The sequence below is a fragment of the Dendropsophus ebraccatus genome, chromosome 4 (genome assembly GCF_027789765.1).
Source record: "Dendropsophus ebraccatus isolate aDenEbr1 chromosome 4, aDenEbr1.pat, whole genome shotgun sequence".
Lineage (NCBI taxonomy): Eukaryota > Metazoa > Chordata > Amphibia > Anura > Hylidae > Dendropsophus > Dendropsophus ebraccatus.
This window is the reverse complement of record NC_091457.1, coordinates 161,601,262-161,615,288: the sequence shown is the minus strand read 5'-3', so window position 1 is coordinate 161,615,288 and position 14,027 is coordinate 161,601,262. Positions and strand designations below refer to the sequence as shown.

Sequence of the window (14,027 nt, the reverse complement as noted above, 5' to 3'; positions counted from 1 at the left end):
TCTCTGGTAGAAGTGTCGAGGAGGTGGACAGGAGTTTCAGTTAGGAATTAGTGGAGGTTGATGTTTTATCTCAGAAGCTTTTATGTTACTTTTATGCAGAATGTATTTTTTTTCTCGAATATCTGTTTCCAATCCCGTTGCAGGGACCACATAATCCTGAAACTGGCAATTTACTTGAGAACATTGCCCACGTATACACCAGGCTATATGTAAGGGGAACCGCATTCTTTACGGCCTCCCTTGCTATTTCCATTGAGAACCTAACGTCTTTGGACAGAGAAATATAAGCAGCGCAAATTCTATGAAAAACGAGTGACGGCACAGAAAACCGAGATCACCTACAGGATAACAACCAGATGGCTCTTTCCATAGATTTTAATAGAAGTAACAGAATAAATATCAACCAATCAAATGTTTTGACATATTTGGGTGTCATGTAAATATTTTTTTTAGGTGGAAGTAACGTCCAATTATCTTTGAGATATATATATATATAAAATCTGCAATATTTGTATTTTTTGTATCTCTATATACTGTACAATCTAGACGAGAGACATAAAAAACGAAGCCGAAAAAAGCATCGACATCTTGTGTACTCAAAAAAACATTTCGGCTACTAATGGAAACTTGTCAGGGAGGAAATGCTATGTGTATTGTGACTGCTATTAAAATACGTGACACCCGTGATGACCACATCCTGTATACATAGCGTGCGGGCCATCAGCCGAGCGGCTGCACACACACCTCACAATGTCTTGGATTAACCTTTTATAAGCTAATCTACAGCTGTAGTACACGACCTAGATGATATAAAATGATACAACGTTTACAGTCGGTGAACGCCGACCATGGTAAGAGAGAAATAGACGTTGTCTATGCTGCGTGTCCTCATGTGTGGTCAGTATATATATATATAGAGAGAGAGAGAGATGTCTGGTTACTCTGTTATTGATTTGTCTACAAAAACTAAAAATTTATGACGTGAATATATTAGGACCCCGACTAATCAATGTTTTATTCCCAGAAAACCCCTATAATGCGGATGTATCTACCATTTGCTTTGAAGATGTGAATAATAATCAATGGCCGATGGTCAATGATGTTGATGGGTCAAAACAACACAATCAGTCAAAGAATGAGTGTTTGCTTGTTCATCATTCGATTGTTGTGTTACATAGGGTGATATAGGCCTAATTGACCAATAATAGACCAGTGTAAACAGGCTCTTAGGCACTCGTTTACTGAGCCTATTACACTTGATGATCGCTCAGCAATCGTCCTTAGGCTCTAATCACACCACCATCACAATGGAAACCAATGGCAGTAAAAGAGCCATCAATCAATGGACATCGACTATGCCTGATGGATCCCATCGACTTATAATACGATATTCTAGGTTCCATCATCCCAATCACAACCATCAGTGGAGGCTCTGAAGGGGCTTTCCCTGATTGATAGTGTAGACAGAGTCTTACAAGGTTTAGATCTGAGGAAATTGTGTGGAAAGTTAGCAAAAAAATGACAAGCAATTTTCGAATCGATGGTAAAATAAATAATCTATTTACATAAAGAGATATAACATCACATTCTCACCCATTGGCGACATTCACTTCAATGGTAAGACATACAGTACCAGGGCTCTACATTCAACCAGGTAACATCACAGTTATTACTTAGTAACTACACATCTTATTCCTGTACATACATCGCCTCTAGCATATTGTGTACACATAACAGTGTTACAAAGTTGACTGCAAATAAATTACGATATAACATTTACTAATGTTACTTAAAGGCGGTGTTTGGGTGTGTGTATAAATGTATAATGTATATATGGCTGAGGATGGGTTAAAAGTAAAAAAAAATACTTATACTTACCTCCCCAGCTCCCCCACAACTGTCATGGTGCTCGGTCCTCAGTGCTGCTTCCTGATGATGAGTTGTTTCAGCAGATGGTGCTTCAGCCAATCACTGGCTGAGGCAGGACGTCGCTGTGGCCAGTGATTGGTTGTGTAGGACAGTTTCTGCCAAGACAATTCATCATCTGGAAGTAGTGGTCAGGACTAGGCGCCAGGAGAATCGACATGGCAGATGTGGGGGGCTGGGGTAGGCGAGTTTAGGGTTTTTTTTTTTTTGTTTTTTTTTTTACTTTTAACCCACCCTCAACCATATATACATTTTTTAAACCCCTTAAAAACTCCTTTAAATATATTGTGGTGTAAAATAGCGATCACTGGTATTACAATGGTGTTTGTATGTCAGCATTTATAGTTTTAGGTACGGAACATGTTCACACATCAAATATTTTCATTATTCCTAATTCTTTGCTTCTTGAAGTTTGTAAATTTCTCTGCAATAGATTTGTGTCTAAATACATCACATACTGGGTAATACTAGGAGGGGCCCTTCCGTAAGTGAAGAGCGTGACTAGTGTTGGCTTAGTCCATCAGTCATCTTTGCTCATGGCTTGTTTTGCATTCATACAGATGTTCCCTTTAGAAATGAGTGCAACTTGAGCATGTCCGAGTCCGATTGTTCGGTATTTGAATACTGGTGGCTGAAGAAGTTGGATGTAACCCTAAGGAAGCCTGGAAAACATGGATACAGCCATAGGCTGTATCCATGTTTTTATGGACTCTCCAAGGCTGCATCAGCCACCAGTGTTCATCTCTAGTTTCCATCCTTACCCTTTCTTAATTTCTCATGACAAATTCAATACATTGTCACGACCACTGGGTGACCACATATAGACACATATATAGCATAAGAAACTCCCAAAAGAGTATGGTGAAATCTCACACAACTCAAGGAAAGGTAAGGAGGGACGCATCTGTATTTCATCAGATCTTTAGATCATCACAATGTAACTAGATAAAAACCTTCACAAATACAATCACAGAAATGGAAATTTTCCATATAATCCCCAATAGTCCAATGACATCAACATTTCTTGACTCCATAAAAGAGCAATGTAACTTGTATCTCCATTAAAACATGGAAACCGTATAGAAATCTCTTGGATGTAATGACTTATAGATTATTATTGCACGCCTTCCAGATGTGGGAAACATTGAAAAAAACAAAATATCTAATGTATTCGAGAACGGTTACGTTCGTATCATAGTCTGTAGAGGCCGAAGAATGTTTTTGTTTCATCGAAGTTGACTAAGCTGACATTGGAGACGTTGACATACAACACGTCGAAGGCGGTGAGGTTGAATACGGCTCCGAGGTAACTGTGTCTTGCCCACATAACACGCGGGCTACAGCTGTAGTCTTCTTTATTTTCCATGAGTTTGATGGCTACTGGATATCTGGGGGATTTCTTATAGACGATATGAGTCAATTCTTTATCCTTGGGGCAATCGCCTCCCCGGAAGTAAATGGCGGAATAAAGGAAGTGCAGGCCCGTTTCATTCACTATTAGGCCATGATTTTTGTATCGAATGCCCGCGGTAAAGGCTCGTCCGACTTTATCTTCCCAGTTGAGTGGCAAGGTTGTGCTGTTTTTCCCTGTAAAATCAATGATGAGTTGTTATAGAAAACGCTCTAACTATATTCGATTGTACGCTAACTTACAGGAAGACAATGCTTACCAGGAAGCATTGCCTGACTCTCTACAGCAGTTGCCAGTCTCCATAAGGGGAAAAAGTAACCCCCTAGATCTACCCTCTAACAAACATATTATTACTATTGTAAATAATGGGTTTATTTAGGGGAGTACCGCTACCTCGTTTGTGTTTTTATGCTCTTATCTTTGCATCGCCATACGCCATATTGGTAGAGGCAATTCATGGTGATGTAGCATTGTTCGGATCACTTGAATGGGACCCTGTGCTGGAGTTACTAATAGAATGACGATTCAAGGATGAGCGCATGTGAACACTGAAGAGGCTGAGGGTCTGACTCCCTGGGGATAGGCCAGCAATCCTAAAAGCCAGGGTAACCCTTTTGAACAAGCTCCCCTGATTCCCCCCCCCCCCCCCCCCAATATCTATGACAGCATAGAACATGTGATATCACTTTACCTCCATGCATGGAGTCATATAGGCATAGGATAGAGAGTAGAAAGGGAGTCGGTGAAAATAGAACAGGAGGAGTCTGGAGGAGAGAAGGATAACAGGAGGAGCTAGAAGGGGAACAGGAGGAGCCAGAAGAGGAACAAGAGGAGCCAGAAGAGGAAAAGGAGGAGCCAGAAGGGGAACAGGAGGAGCCAGAAGGGGAAAAGGGGGAGCCAGAAGGGGAAAAGGAGGAGCCAGAATGGGAACAGGAGGAGAAGAGAAGGAGCCAGAAGGAGAACAAGGGGAGCCAGGATAAGAACAGGAGATGCCGGAGGAAGAAAAGGAGCCAAGAGGAGAATAGGTGGAGCCAGAAGGGGAAAAAGAGGGGAAGCCAGAAGAATAGAAGAAGCCTGCAGGAAAACAGGAGGTGCCAGGGGAAGAGAAGTATCCAGGAGAATAGGGAGAGCTAGGAGGGAAACAAGAGGAAAATAAGAAGAGCCAGTGGAACAGGAGGAGCCAGTAAAAATAGGAGGAGCCAGAATTAAAAAGGGAGAAACAAGAAAAACAGGAGGAGTCAGAAATAAAGGAGAAGCAAGAAGGAGAAGGTGGAGGAACAGGAGGAGCCTGAAAAACATTAACAGCTGGAAGGAGAACAGGAGAAGACATGAATGACAAGTTAGAGGCAGGCATAATATTGTTTGATGGAAGTCAGGGATGGAACTGGAGGCTGAGACCCAGATAATACAATGACTGCTGTTACATGCAGATAGAAGCGCAAATGGAAATAGAAGGGGAAAAAAAGGTACAGAAGTTTTTACTCCATTACTTATGATCTAATCATCAATGATTAAGCCGTGACCATTATTATCCTGATACAAAAAATTATCTTTTATGACAGGCCGGACTGGAAGGACACAACCAAAGCAACCCCAACAGCCGGTCTCAGTATTTCATGATCAGTATGCCTAATGTGTTGAGATCAGACAACCCTGGATCTCCAGAAGGTCTAGACAAGGTTCTATGCTCTGTTCTACCATGAAGCCATGTTATTCCAAAAAAAACAAAAATATTTGTATAGTATAGTGAGCATTTACCTGTGACGTGTGCGGCTTGTCTGCCCTCCTTTCTCTCTGCATGTTTTTCCAGCCCTTAAAAACACAATGGGAACAATTAGCCAGGATACATCCTCCATATCTGCACTGTACGGGCTCATATAGAAATATAAACAATAGTACAGAGCAATAAGTGGAAGTTACCTATTAGCTTCGCTGATGAATGAGACAAATCGGCATCGCTGGAAGACTGCAAGAAAAGAGGGAAACATTAATAGTGACTCAACTTCAATTCCATTTTCACAGATCTAAAATCTGTACATAGTAATAATATTTACAGCGTTTCGGTCCTTTCAAAAGATTTTTTTCAAAAACGCCCCTTCCTGTGATTGACACTTCTTGTGTTCCATTCTGATCTGTCTGTTACTAGAGATGGAATTTCCCTAGCAACAAGCAGTGGACAGGAGATGGCAGGAAATGGAGACCCCTAGTGGCCAAGACTTTAGAACAGTTCTGCAAATGTGTTAAGAATCATCTGAGTTATCACGTGGAGGGAAGAAGTTTGAGAAGGCTGCCCCCACTGGAAAAATGATGTATTACATGATTCCATTCAATGGACTGTCTGTGCCTGGACTCACTATTTCTAACCTCTCTGCTCAGCTCAAAAAATATAAACCATTGCGGACGGCATTGATGGTCTTTGCTTTCAGGAGAACACAGACAGTGATCACCTATATGGACAGAGCAGAGAGGCCATCGAAGACTATTAAAATAAGTGATTAGAGTAGTTTATACTGTAGCTTAGACTACAAATCCTTAAAGAGTACCATTTCCTTAATCTCCTCATACATCATTGGTTTTGATCACTTGGGTGTACAGAGACCCCACCGCTGGCTAAAAGGAAGGGGGAAAACCTAAGTGCTGTCTCCACTCATCTTAGACCGTCTCTACTTGGCTTCTCATGGACTCGAGTAAAGGGATTAGTCATCTAGACTAAGGATCCAAAGCAACTGAGATTGTTTATCGTTAATCTGAAATTGTTCCCCATATTACACAGAACAATAGTCGTTACTACGATAGTTTACTCCATCTTATCTCAACAAATGACATAACTGCCAGGATTGTGCGGTAACCGAACGTTAACTGGGCCTGTTTTTACTTCTATGTGCCACACCTGCTTGCTTCTCAGCTATCTGGCAATGTGGGAGTTAAAATGATTACTGGGAGACTTGATTATTACAGCTGAGTAGGTCTTTAGACTGACTGGTTTCTCTGCCTATCTGGAACCTGGAAGATCTGAGCGCCGGTCCAATGGGGATCCGGACTGGGCTCTGTTTCTGCATAAAAGAAAGCTGAGGCAGTCTCTAAGTGCTGGCTATTAGGTTTCATACCCTGGTTCCAGCTCCCCCTGTCTATTCCTGCAATACCCGTACCTAATCCCTCTGCTTGCTTGGCTTTGTTACCTGACCTCTGGCATGACTTTTTGACTATTCGATTGTTACCTGATTTTGTACTGCGCTGCCAGTTTGGTTCTGACCTTGCTTGTTTGACTATCCGCTATTGTGTTTTCTTGTCTGTTTTGTTCTGTGGGCACGTATCCAGTGCAGGGAACGTCTACTTGGTTGTCCGCGGCCGCCTAGGGCCGATTGAGGCAAATAGGTAGGGACAGTTGGTGGGTTCAGCATTAGGGCTCACTGTCGTGTCTTGTCCCTGCCTCCCCTGTCCTGACAATAACGATGTGGAATTACAGCAAACGATTAACGATTTATTATTGGTCGTTTGATCGTTGCTGCATTTACAACAAATGATTATCACTAAAATTTGAACAATATAACGATAATTTGCACGATAATGGTCCCGTTTAATAGGGCCCTTAATCTGTACAGTCCGCAGAACACTCAGCTTTATCAGGTCATCAGATACAAGAAAGACTTCAGACGCCACTGATGGAGATTAGGTATAAAGGTAAAACCACAACTGAGATGCTCAACTCATTCCGAAAATGATAAGTTTGTTTCTGTATATATATAATCTGTAGACAACTATATACGGTCACAAAAATTAGTACATCAGAAAAATCCCGCCCTCATCTGCCCACAATGAGACCACAATATAGTGGCAGCTGTAGGTTATTAATAGAGATGATCGAACCGGGTCCATCCAAACCCGAACTTTCAGCATTTGATTAGCTGGGGCTGCTGAACTTGGATAAAGCTCTAAGGTTGTCTGGAAAACATGGATACAGCCAATGACTATATCCATGATTTCCACATAGACTTAGGGCTTTATCCAAGCCCTATGGCTATTTAGCCACCGCTAATCAAATGCCGAAAGTTCGGCTTCGGATCGACTCGAGCATGCTCCAGGTTCGCTCATCTCTAGTTATTAATAATAAAATTCAAGAAACGCTACCAGTTCAAACTCTGCTGGCTACTTGGCATTGGTGACACAATGATATACCAGGGACACGCTTGCACTATTACGGTTGTTGGTGCACTCACATAGATGGCACAACCTCTTACAGCCAGATAACCTGAGGTCAGAATTTGCATAGACAAGAGGGATATTATGAGTGCAGACTCGGAGATAAGTATTGGAAGAATTTCATTGTAGTGTTGGACACTGCAATATGTGCTGATAGAGTGTATTAGGTGGCGTTCACACCATGTAAAAAATACCCAGTTGAATGGACCAGAAATCCCTAGCAAAAATCCTTTTGATGTTGATTTCTGTGCAAACTTTTAGGCTGGGTTCACACTACGTATATTTCAGTCAGTATTGTGGTCCTCATATTGCAACCAAAACCAGGAGTGGATTAAAAACACAGAAAGGATCTGTTCACACAATGTTGAAATTGAGTGGATGGCTGTCATTTAATGGCAAATATTTGCTGTTATTTTAAAACAACGGCCGTTGTATTGAAATAATGGCCGTTATTTACTGTTATATGGCGGCCATCCACTCAATTTCACCATTGTGTGAACAGATCCTTTCTGTGTTTTTAATCCACTCCTGGTTTTGGTTGCAATATGAGGACCACAATACTGACTGAAATATGTGTAGTGTGAACCCAGCCTTATTGTGGGCTTTCCAACATTTTTCCAATTCGCTAAATTTTGGCAACAGGAGGGTTGCAAATGTTAAAATTGGCAGCTCAGTTTTTGTCGCTTATTTGGGTTCGGTAAAACAACATTCACCAGCATATAGTGCATAGTGCTATGTTTTGAAATCGCAACCGAAATTCTACAACAGCCTCCCATGTCTTATTGTTAAAGGGGGTGTCCAGGACAAGCAAAACTTCTAAAGAGAGGCCCAATGTAGAACGCACAGCATGACTACCACCCTGAACTCACCATGTAATGACTGATCCTACTGCTCACTATAAGGAAACAGTACATTACTTGCTACTGGAAACTGATGTGATGCAGCTGGACAAACTGCAACGCAATCGGATCGCATGTTTCGAAAAGTCAGTGTCTGCTTTATGGCATGTTGTCTGCTGACAAGTTTGCATGGTGGCCGAAGTTTCCTTCTTGTATGTGTATAACTGAGTGATATTCTTGTAGCTGACCCCCATGTAAGCTTGGGTTCCCACTGCATTTTGCAATCTGTTTTTTTTTACCTGTTTTATGCAACAACAAAAAAAAAACGGATAAAAAAACTGATGCATTTGTGTAATTTTTTTTATTGACTTCCATTATAAAAAAAGCTGATCAAAAAATGGATCGAAGCGTTTTTTTGTTTTTTTTTAGCGTACACAAAAACATGGTTGACCACAGTTTTGTGTACGCTAAAAAACTGATGCGTTTTGACCTGTTTTTGATCCGCTTTTTTTTATAATAGAAGTAAATAGAAAAATAGATGCACACAAATGCATCAGGGTTTTTTTTTTGCGTAAAACAGATGAAAAAAAAACAGAGTACAAAAACGCATTGTGAACCCAGCCTGAGACGGAGAATTGCTTTATAAAAGCCAAAGGTCTCGTACCTCTTTGATCCCGTCCAGCTCCTTCTGTAGCTCGAAGATCTTGTAAGTACCCAGTCCGACCCCGGCCAGCGCCAAAAGGACCAGAAGAAAAATAATCACCAGGTAAGTACAGGTCCCATCTTTACGTCGCTTTCTCCTGAAGTCTGGAAAGGTTGGTGGTAGCGGAGGTGGCTGCATGGGGGAATGGGTCATAATCACAGGCCTCTCATGTTGGTTCATCCAGAAGACCGGCTGCTGAGCGTATCTCATGTGCTGCATGTTGGGCATTAATGGTAAGTCTCAGCTCGTGGGACACTTCCTGCAGATCTAAGCTTCATCTACTCTGACTTTAGCTGGAGGAAGAAGATGTGGGTTTTTTTCTCACTTTAAAACCTTTATAGTCGTGAAATAGTAACGTCCGCCCTCTGACACCTCTCTGCTCCCTCCCTTTTCTCATTTCCAACCAAAGGAACTAGAACATCCTCCGTGTGCATCTACTACAACTAATATAATAACCAAACGTGTCGATTTTATTATAGATGCATCTAGTGGCTGAATACATAGGATAATGGTCAGGATTGTTCAACCTTACTGATCTATGGGAAACAAGGCAACCGCATCATTCTCTACCATGTTCCTCATTTCTGTACAATGTCTGCAGTGCGGCCCCCGGGGCATTATCCATTACATACATTAGGTGTCCTGATGCCATGGATGGGGACTTGGTGTGTACAATGGTTCAGTGGGTGATTGTTGTCACAGTAACATCCATATGATGCCAGGACACAAGGTCTCCAGCAGAACGTCACCCATCACACTGCCCCCGCCATCTTGTCTTCTTCTTATAGTGCAACCTGATGCCATCTCTTCCCCAGGTAAGTGACGCACACGCTCCCAGCCAGCCACATGATGGAGAACATGACCCATCAGACTAGGCATCTTCTTTGAATCAGAATTAGGAAGAGTTGGCTAAATTAGGCAATGCCGTAACCATACATAGTAAAATTGAATATGACCCACTATGGAGTACAGAGGAGACATGGTCAGCGAGTCTCGTACATAGGAACTTTCATCCAGAACCCATTCAGGGAACTCACTGTGCGTTCTACAAGAGCCTCGGCATCTGTACCATCCAACATGCACTGGCCACTCTCCAAGCCTGATATGATGTCAGATTTACATATAGAAGACAGGATTTCTAAGCTGTCTAGCTGCAGCCAAAAAAGGGACCTCCTCGTCATCATGTCCACCCAAGAACAGTTGCAGGCCACATCCTATCCCATTCACCTAAAACTATGAAAACTGACTGTAAAGACCTACAGAGTCATTTTAGGAACAGTCCATAAGAAGAAAAAAAGAATAGACAAAACTGTAAATTATTAAGTTAGTAATTCCTCCATATTATCTTTATATTGGAATGACTCTTTTGACTGGTTGGGGTGATCGGGTAATAACTTACCACCAATCTGTAGAGCCAGTCAGAAGAGAAACCCAGCAGCCTTCACTCCAGTCTACTGTCGCACCATCTCCATGACAGGCGTAATCTTATGGGAAATACATATAGGGCTTCCCTTGACTCATTCTTCCACCAATTTTAGCCCAACAATGGCAACAATTACATAAAATGAGGGTGGTAGATTCACAGGATTGGTAAACGCTGAGAACTAGGGTCTAAATTGGGTCCAGAGCAATAGCACAAACTGTTCAAACTTTCTGAGAAAACCAAAACCTTAGAGATCGAGTGGAGCGGCAGCGTGCATACTCAACAGCCACACCATTAAAGTGGCACTTTGGAACCCCAGTCTTGTAATCCGAGGGGGGCCCCAGTGGTCAGACCCCACCAATCAGACTCTTCTGTGCTGTCTATTTTATTTAGGTGATAAGTAGGAAACCTCTTAAGGGTAGATTGACACGTGCTGTATTGCAGCGGATTTAATCTAAATAGCTGAACACAGCATCAAATCTGCTGAGGATCCTGTATGTGTGAACGCATCCTTAGAGATATATTTGAATCTCAGAAAAAAAATTAAATTGGGTCAGGGTGCTATGAAAATAAAATAAAAATTTTAAAAACATACTCACCTGCTCTGATTCTCTGCCATTCCAAAAGCTACTCATTTCCTGCCGCTCACCGCTTCTTCCTGTTTCCTGTGATGCTTAGAGGTGACTCTCCCCCATCATGGCCAGTGACTGGTTGAGGGACCATGAAGCACTAGTGAGCAATATGGATTTGGACTCATTGGAATGGCATTGTCAGGGGATCAGGGAAGGTAAGTATGACTCCTTTATCTATTTTGATAGCTCTCTGATTCACTTTTAACATTCTGGTTGGACAACCCCTTAATACCTAAAAAGATCATTTTGATTTCCTAATTTCTATAAAGATATTTTTAATTCCAAACATGGAAGATGATTCCAGAATTATCATCACGGAATGAGGCAGTGCTATAGCGACACATCAATCCTTTATCAGAATGATAATTGTTATACTGACCTATTAGTATTCAGTATGAGGGAGGGAAATGGTTGCTCACTCCTGCGTGACTCCGGCTTCTGTGTATCTCAAACGTTGTAGCTGCTATTACTCACCACAACTTTTCGTCATTGCTGGTAGTGCCTCAGGTTTCCATCTACACCAATGAGGCCACCACATACACCACTTACAGCTTAGATTGATGCTCATTCTGGGCAACCAGTGGAAATTGCGCCCAATGTAATCTAGTATTCTAATAAACCTACTAAGTAAACTACGTAAAAATATATGGGAATATCATTGTACTGACTATGATTAGGGATGATCAAAGCAAATTTTTGCAAGCTTCACTTTCCAATTTTGTGGAAAAAAAGTGATACTTACCCATCTGCACTCCCCCGATTTCCTCCTCTGTGTGTCCGGTGTCTTGAGCCGCCTGCAGCCCGCTCAGCCCATTATTGTCCGCTGTGCTGTCCAGTGTCAGTCACTGATTGGCTAAGCGGGCTGCTACTCTCTTCTCGGGAGTGACAGTCCGCTCAGCCAATCAGTGACTGACTGAGACAGGACAGGGTCACGGCCAGTGATTGGCTGAGCAGTTTGTTACCCTTGTCTGGAAAATGACAGTTCACTCAACCAATCACTGGCTACGGTGCTTACCCGTCTTAGTCAGTGATTGGCTGAGCGGGCTGAAGGCAACTGAGGACACCGGAAACACAGATGAGCAGCGTGGACAGGTAAGTACTGATGAGCAAGGAGCTGAACTGCAGAAAAACAGCTTAACCAAATTTTTTAAAACTTTGCTCATTTATAACCATTATACAAAGTCTTATGGGGGTCAAGGCACCCAATTGGCCACTTGAGTCCCCTCTCAGGATCTAGACCACCACCAATAACAAGTCTCTATGACAGCGGGCTATCTGATATGTACATGTGTGCAATATGCCTAATGCAGCAATGAACTTGAAGAACCTTTTGGATTTCATTCAGATAGTTCCCATTTCCATAACTACTATAGAGGTAAATGGAGAGTTGGACATGTGAGCAGATGGGTTGTTAGCTGGTGAACCCCCATTCTCCAATTGGTTGTAGATGTCAGAGGTGGGACCCATATGTATGATCAAGTTATTGCATATCTTGCCCAAGGTGGGGGATAGCTAGTCACCTATTTTTGTATCTTCTCTTAGGAGATGCATGTACAACCAGATTGAAGTTCTCAGCAAGTCTTGTGGTTATAGCATGAGACACCTTCTATACATGAAGCTGCAAACTCAAGTGCATAGATGATGTAGAGCAAATACAATGCATGCCGCGCTCTAACCAGAGATTGTTGAGGTTAAGTCAAGTGCAAAGCAGGTCACTGCCGTGTATAGAGTGTTCCTGAACAGGCCGTCGTCTGTGGTGGCCTTAGCAAAAAAAAAAAAAAAAAGGTACTGCTATATTTAAAGGGCAGTATCATTTCTCAGAATCACCCACTGCTTCCTCTGAAAGAACTGTACAACCAATGACTGTGTGCAGAAATGTATGTGCAACGCTCCACCAGGTCACTACTGAGCTTCCTGAACCAGTGGAATGAGATATCTATGAAATAGTATGTGATGTACTGATGGATCAAAATTTAAAAAAATTGCATTAGCCCTGTACATATGGAGGCTGAAAAGAGAAGCGGATGTGAATGAGAGTCTCTGGATGAGGGTGGGGAGGCTTCGGGCTGCAGAGGGTTGGGCACCAGCCAGACTGGGGTGCAGAGTTTAGGAAGGAGATTATGGTCCCCAGACTGGCCACCGGAATGGACGGCCACAGACAAATGAGGCAGCAGGACTGGATTGTGGTTACTGAAGCTGGACTGGAACATAGTCATCAGAATAACAGGTGACGAGTAGAGATGAGCGCAACTTGAGCATGCCCAAGTCTGTCCGAGCCTGAGCGTTCAGCATTTGATTATCGGTGGCTGAAAAAGTTGAATGCAGCTCTAGGAAGTCCTGGAAAACATATATACAGTCTATTGGCCACTTGGATGGACCCAAGCAGGCTCGGACTGGCCCACAGGGGAGCCGGGGAATTCCCCGGTGGGCCCTACCCATTGGTGAGCCCCTGAGCAGGAGGTCTGCAGGAGGATGACATATAATCCCCCAGTTAGTTTCATAGGACTTCACCTTTCAAGAAACTTAAGTGGACGGCTGTGCTGTTTGCATAGAGCAGGGATGGGAACCTTCGACCCTCCAGCAGTTGCAAAACTACAACTCCCATCATGCCTGGACAGCTCCTATACACTAGAGCAGGGATGGGGAACCTTCGGCCTTCCAGCTGTTGCAAAACTACAACTCCCATCATGCCTGGACAGCCTTCGGCTGTCCAGGCATGATGGGGATTGTAGTTTTGCAACAGCTGAAAGGCCGAAGGTTCCCCATCGCTAGCATAGAGTGTCTGACCAGTTAGTAACAGTGAGCGAGCATTGCCGGTCACATACACAGCACTGTGCAAAGTCGCTATAGTAATGTGAAAGGTTTGGCGCTGGGTATATCTGGTGTATGTAGG

General features: G+C 42.8%; 1 protein-coding gene across 1 annotated transcript; it reads right to left on the bottom strand.

The window, feature by feature from the left end:
• Nucleotides 1-1,328: 1,328 nt before the first annotated feature.
• On the bottom strand, nt 1,329-9,361 carry FASLG (Fas ligand). Its single transcript, XM_069969063.1, has 4 exons — nt 9,041-9,361; nt 5,258-5,303; nt 5,096-5,149; nt 1,329-3,513 (listed from the first exon to the last, which is right to left on the bottom strand). The coding sequence occupies exons 1-4, from the start codon at nt 9,305-9,307 to the stop codon at nt 3,119-3,121; spliced, it is 762 nt and encodes a 253-aa protein (XP_069825164.1). The 5' UTR covers nt 9,308-9,361; the 3' UTR covers nt 1,329-3,118.
• Nucleotides 9,362-14,027: the final 4,666 nt, after the last annotated feature.

What these genes read in the sequence shown, in the direction of transcription:
- FASLG (XM_069969063.1), bottom strand. Translation starts at nt 9,307, where the DNA reads ATGCCCAACATGCAGCACATGAGATACGCTCAGCAGCCGGTCTTCTGG. An exon ending in AGCTGGACGGGATCAAAGAG is followed by an intron (nt 5,304 to 9,040) that starts GTACGAGACCTT and finishes CTTTTCTTGCAG; the next exon opens with TCTTCCAGCGATGCCGATTT. An exon ending in ACAAGCCGCACACGTCACAG is followed by an intron (nt 3,514 to 5,095) that starts GTAAATGCTCAC and finishes TTGATTTTACAG; the next exon opens with GGAAAAACAGCACAACCTTG.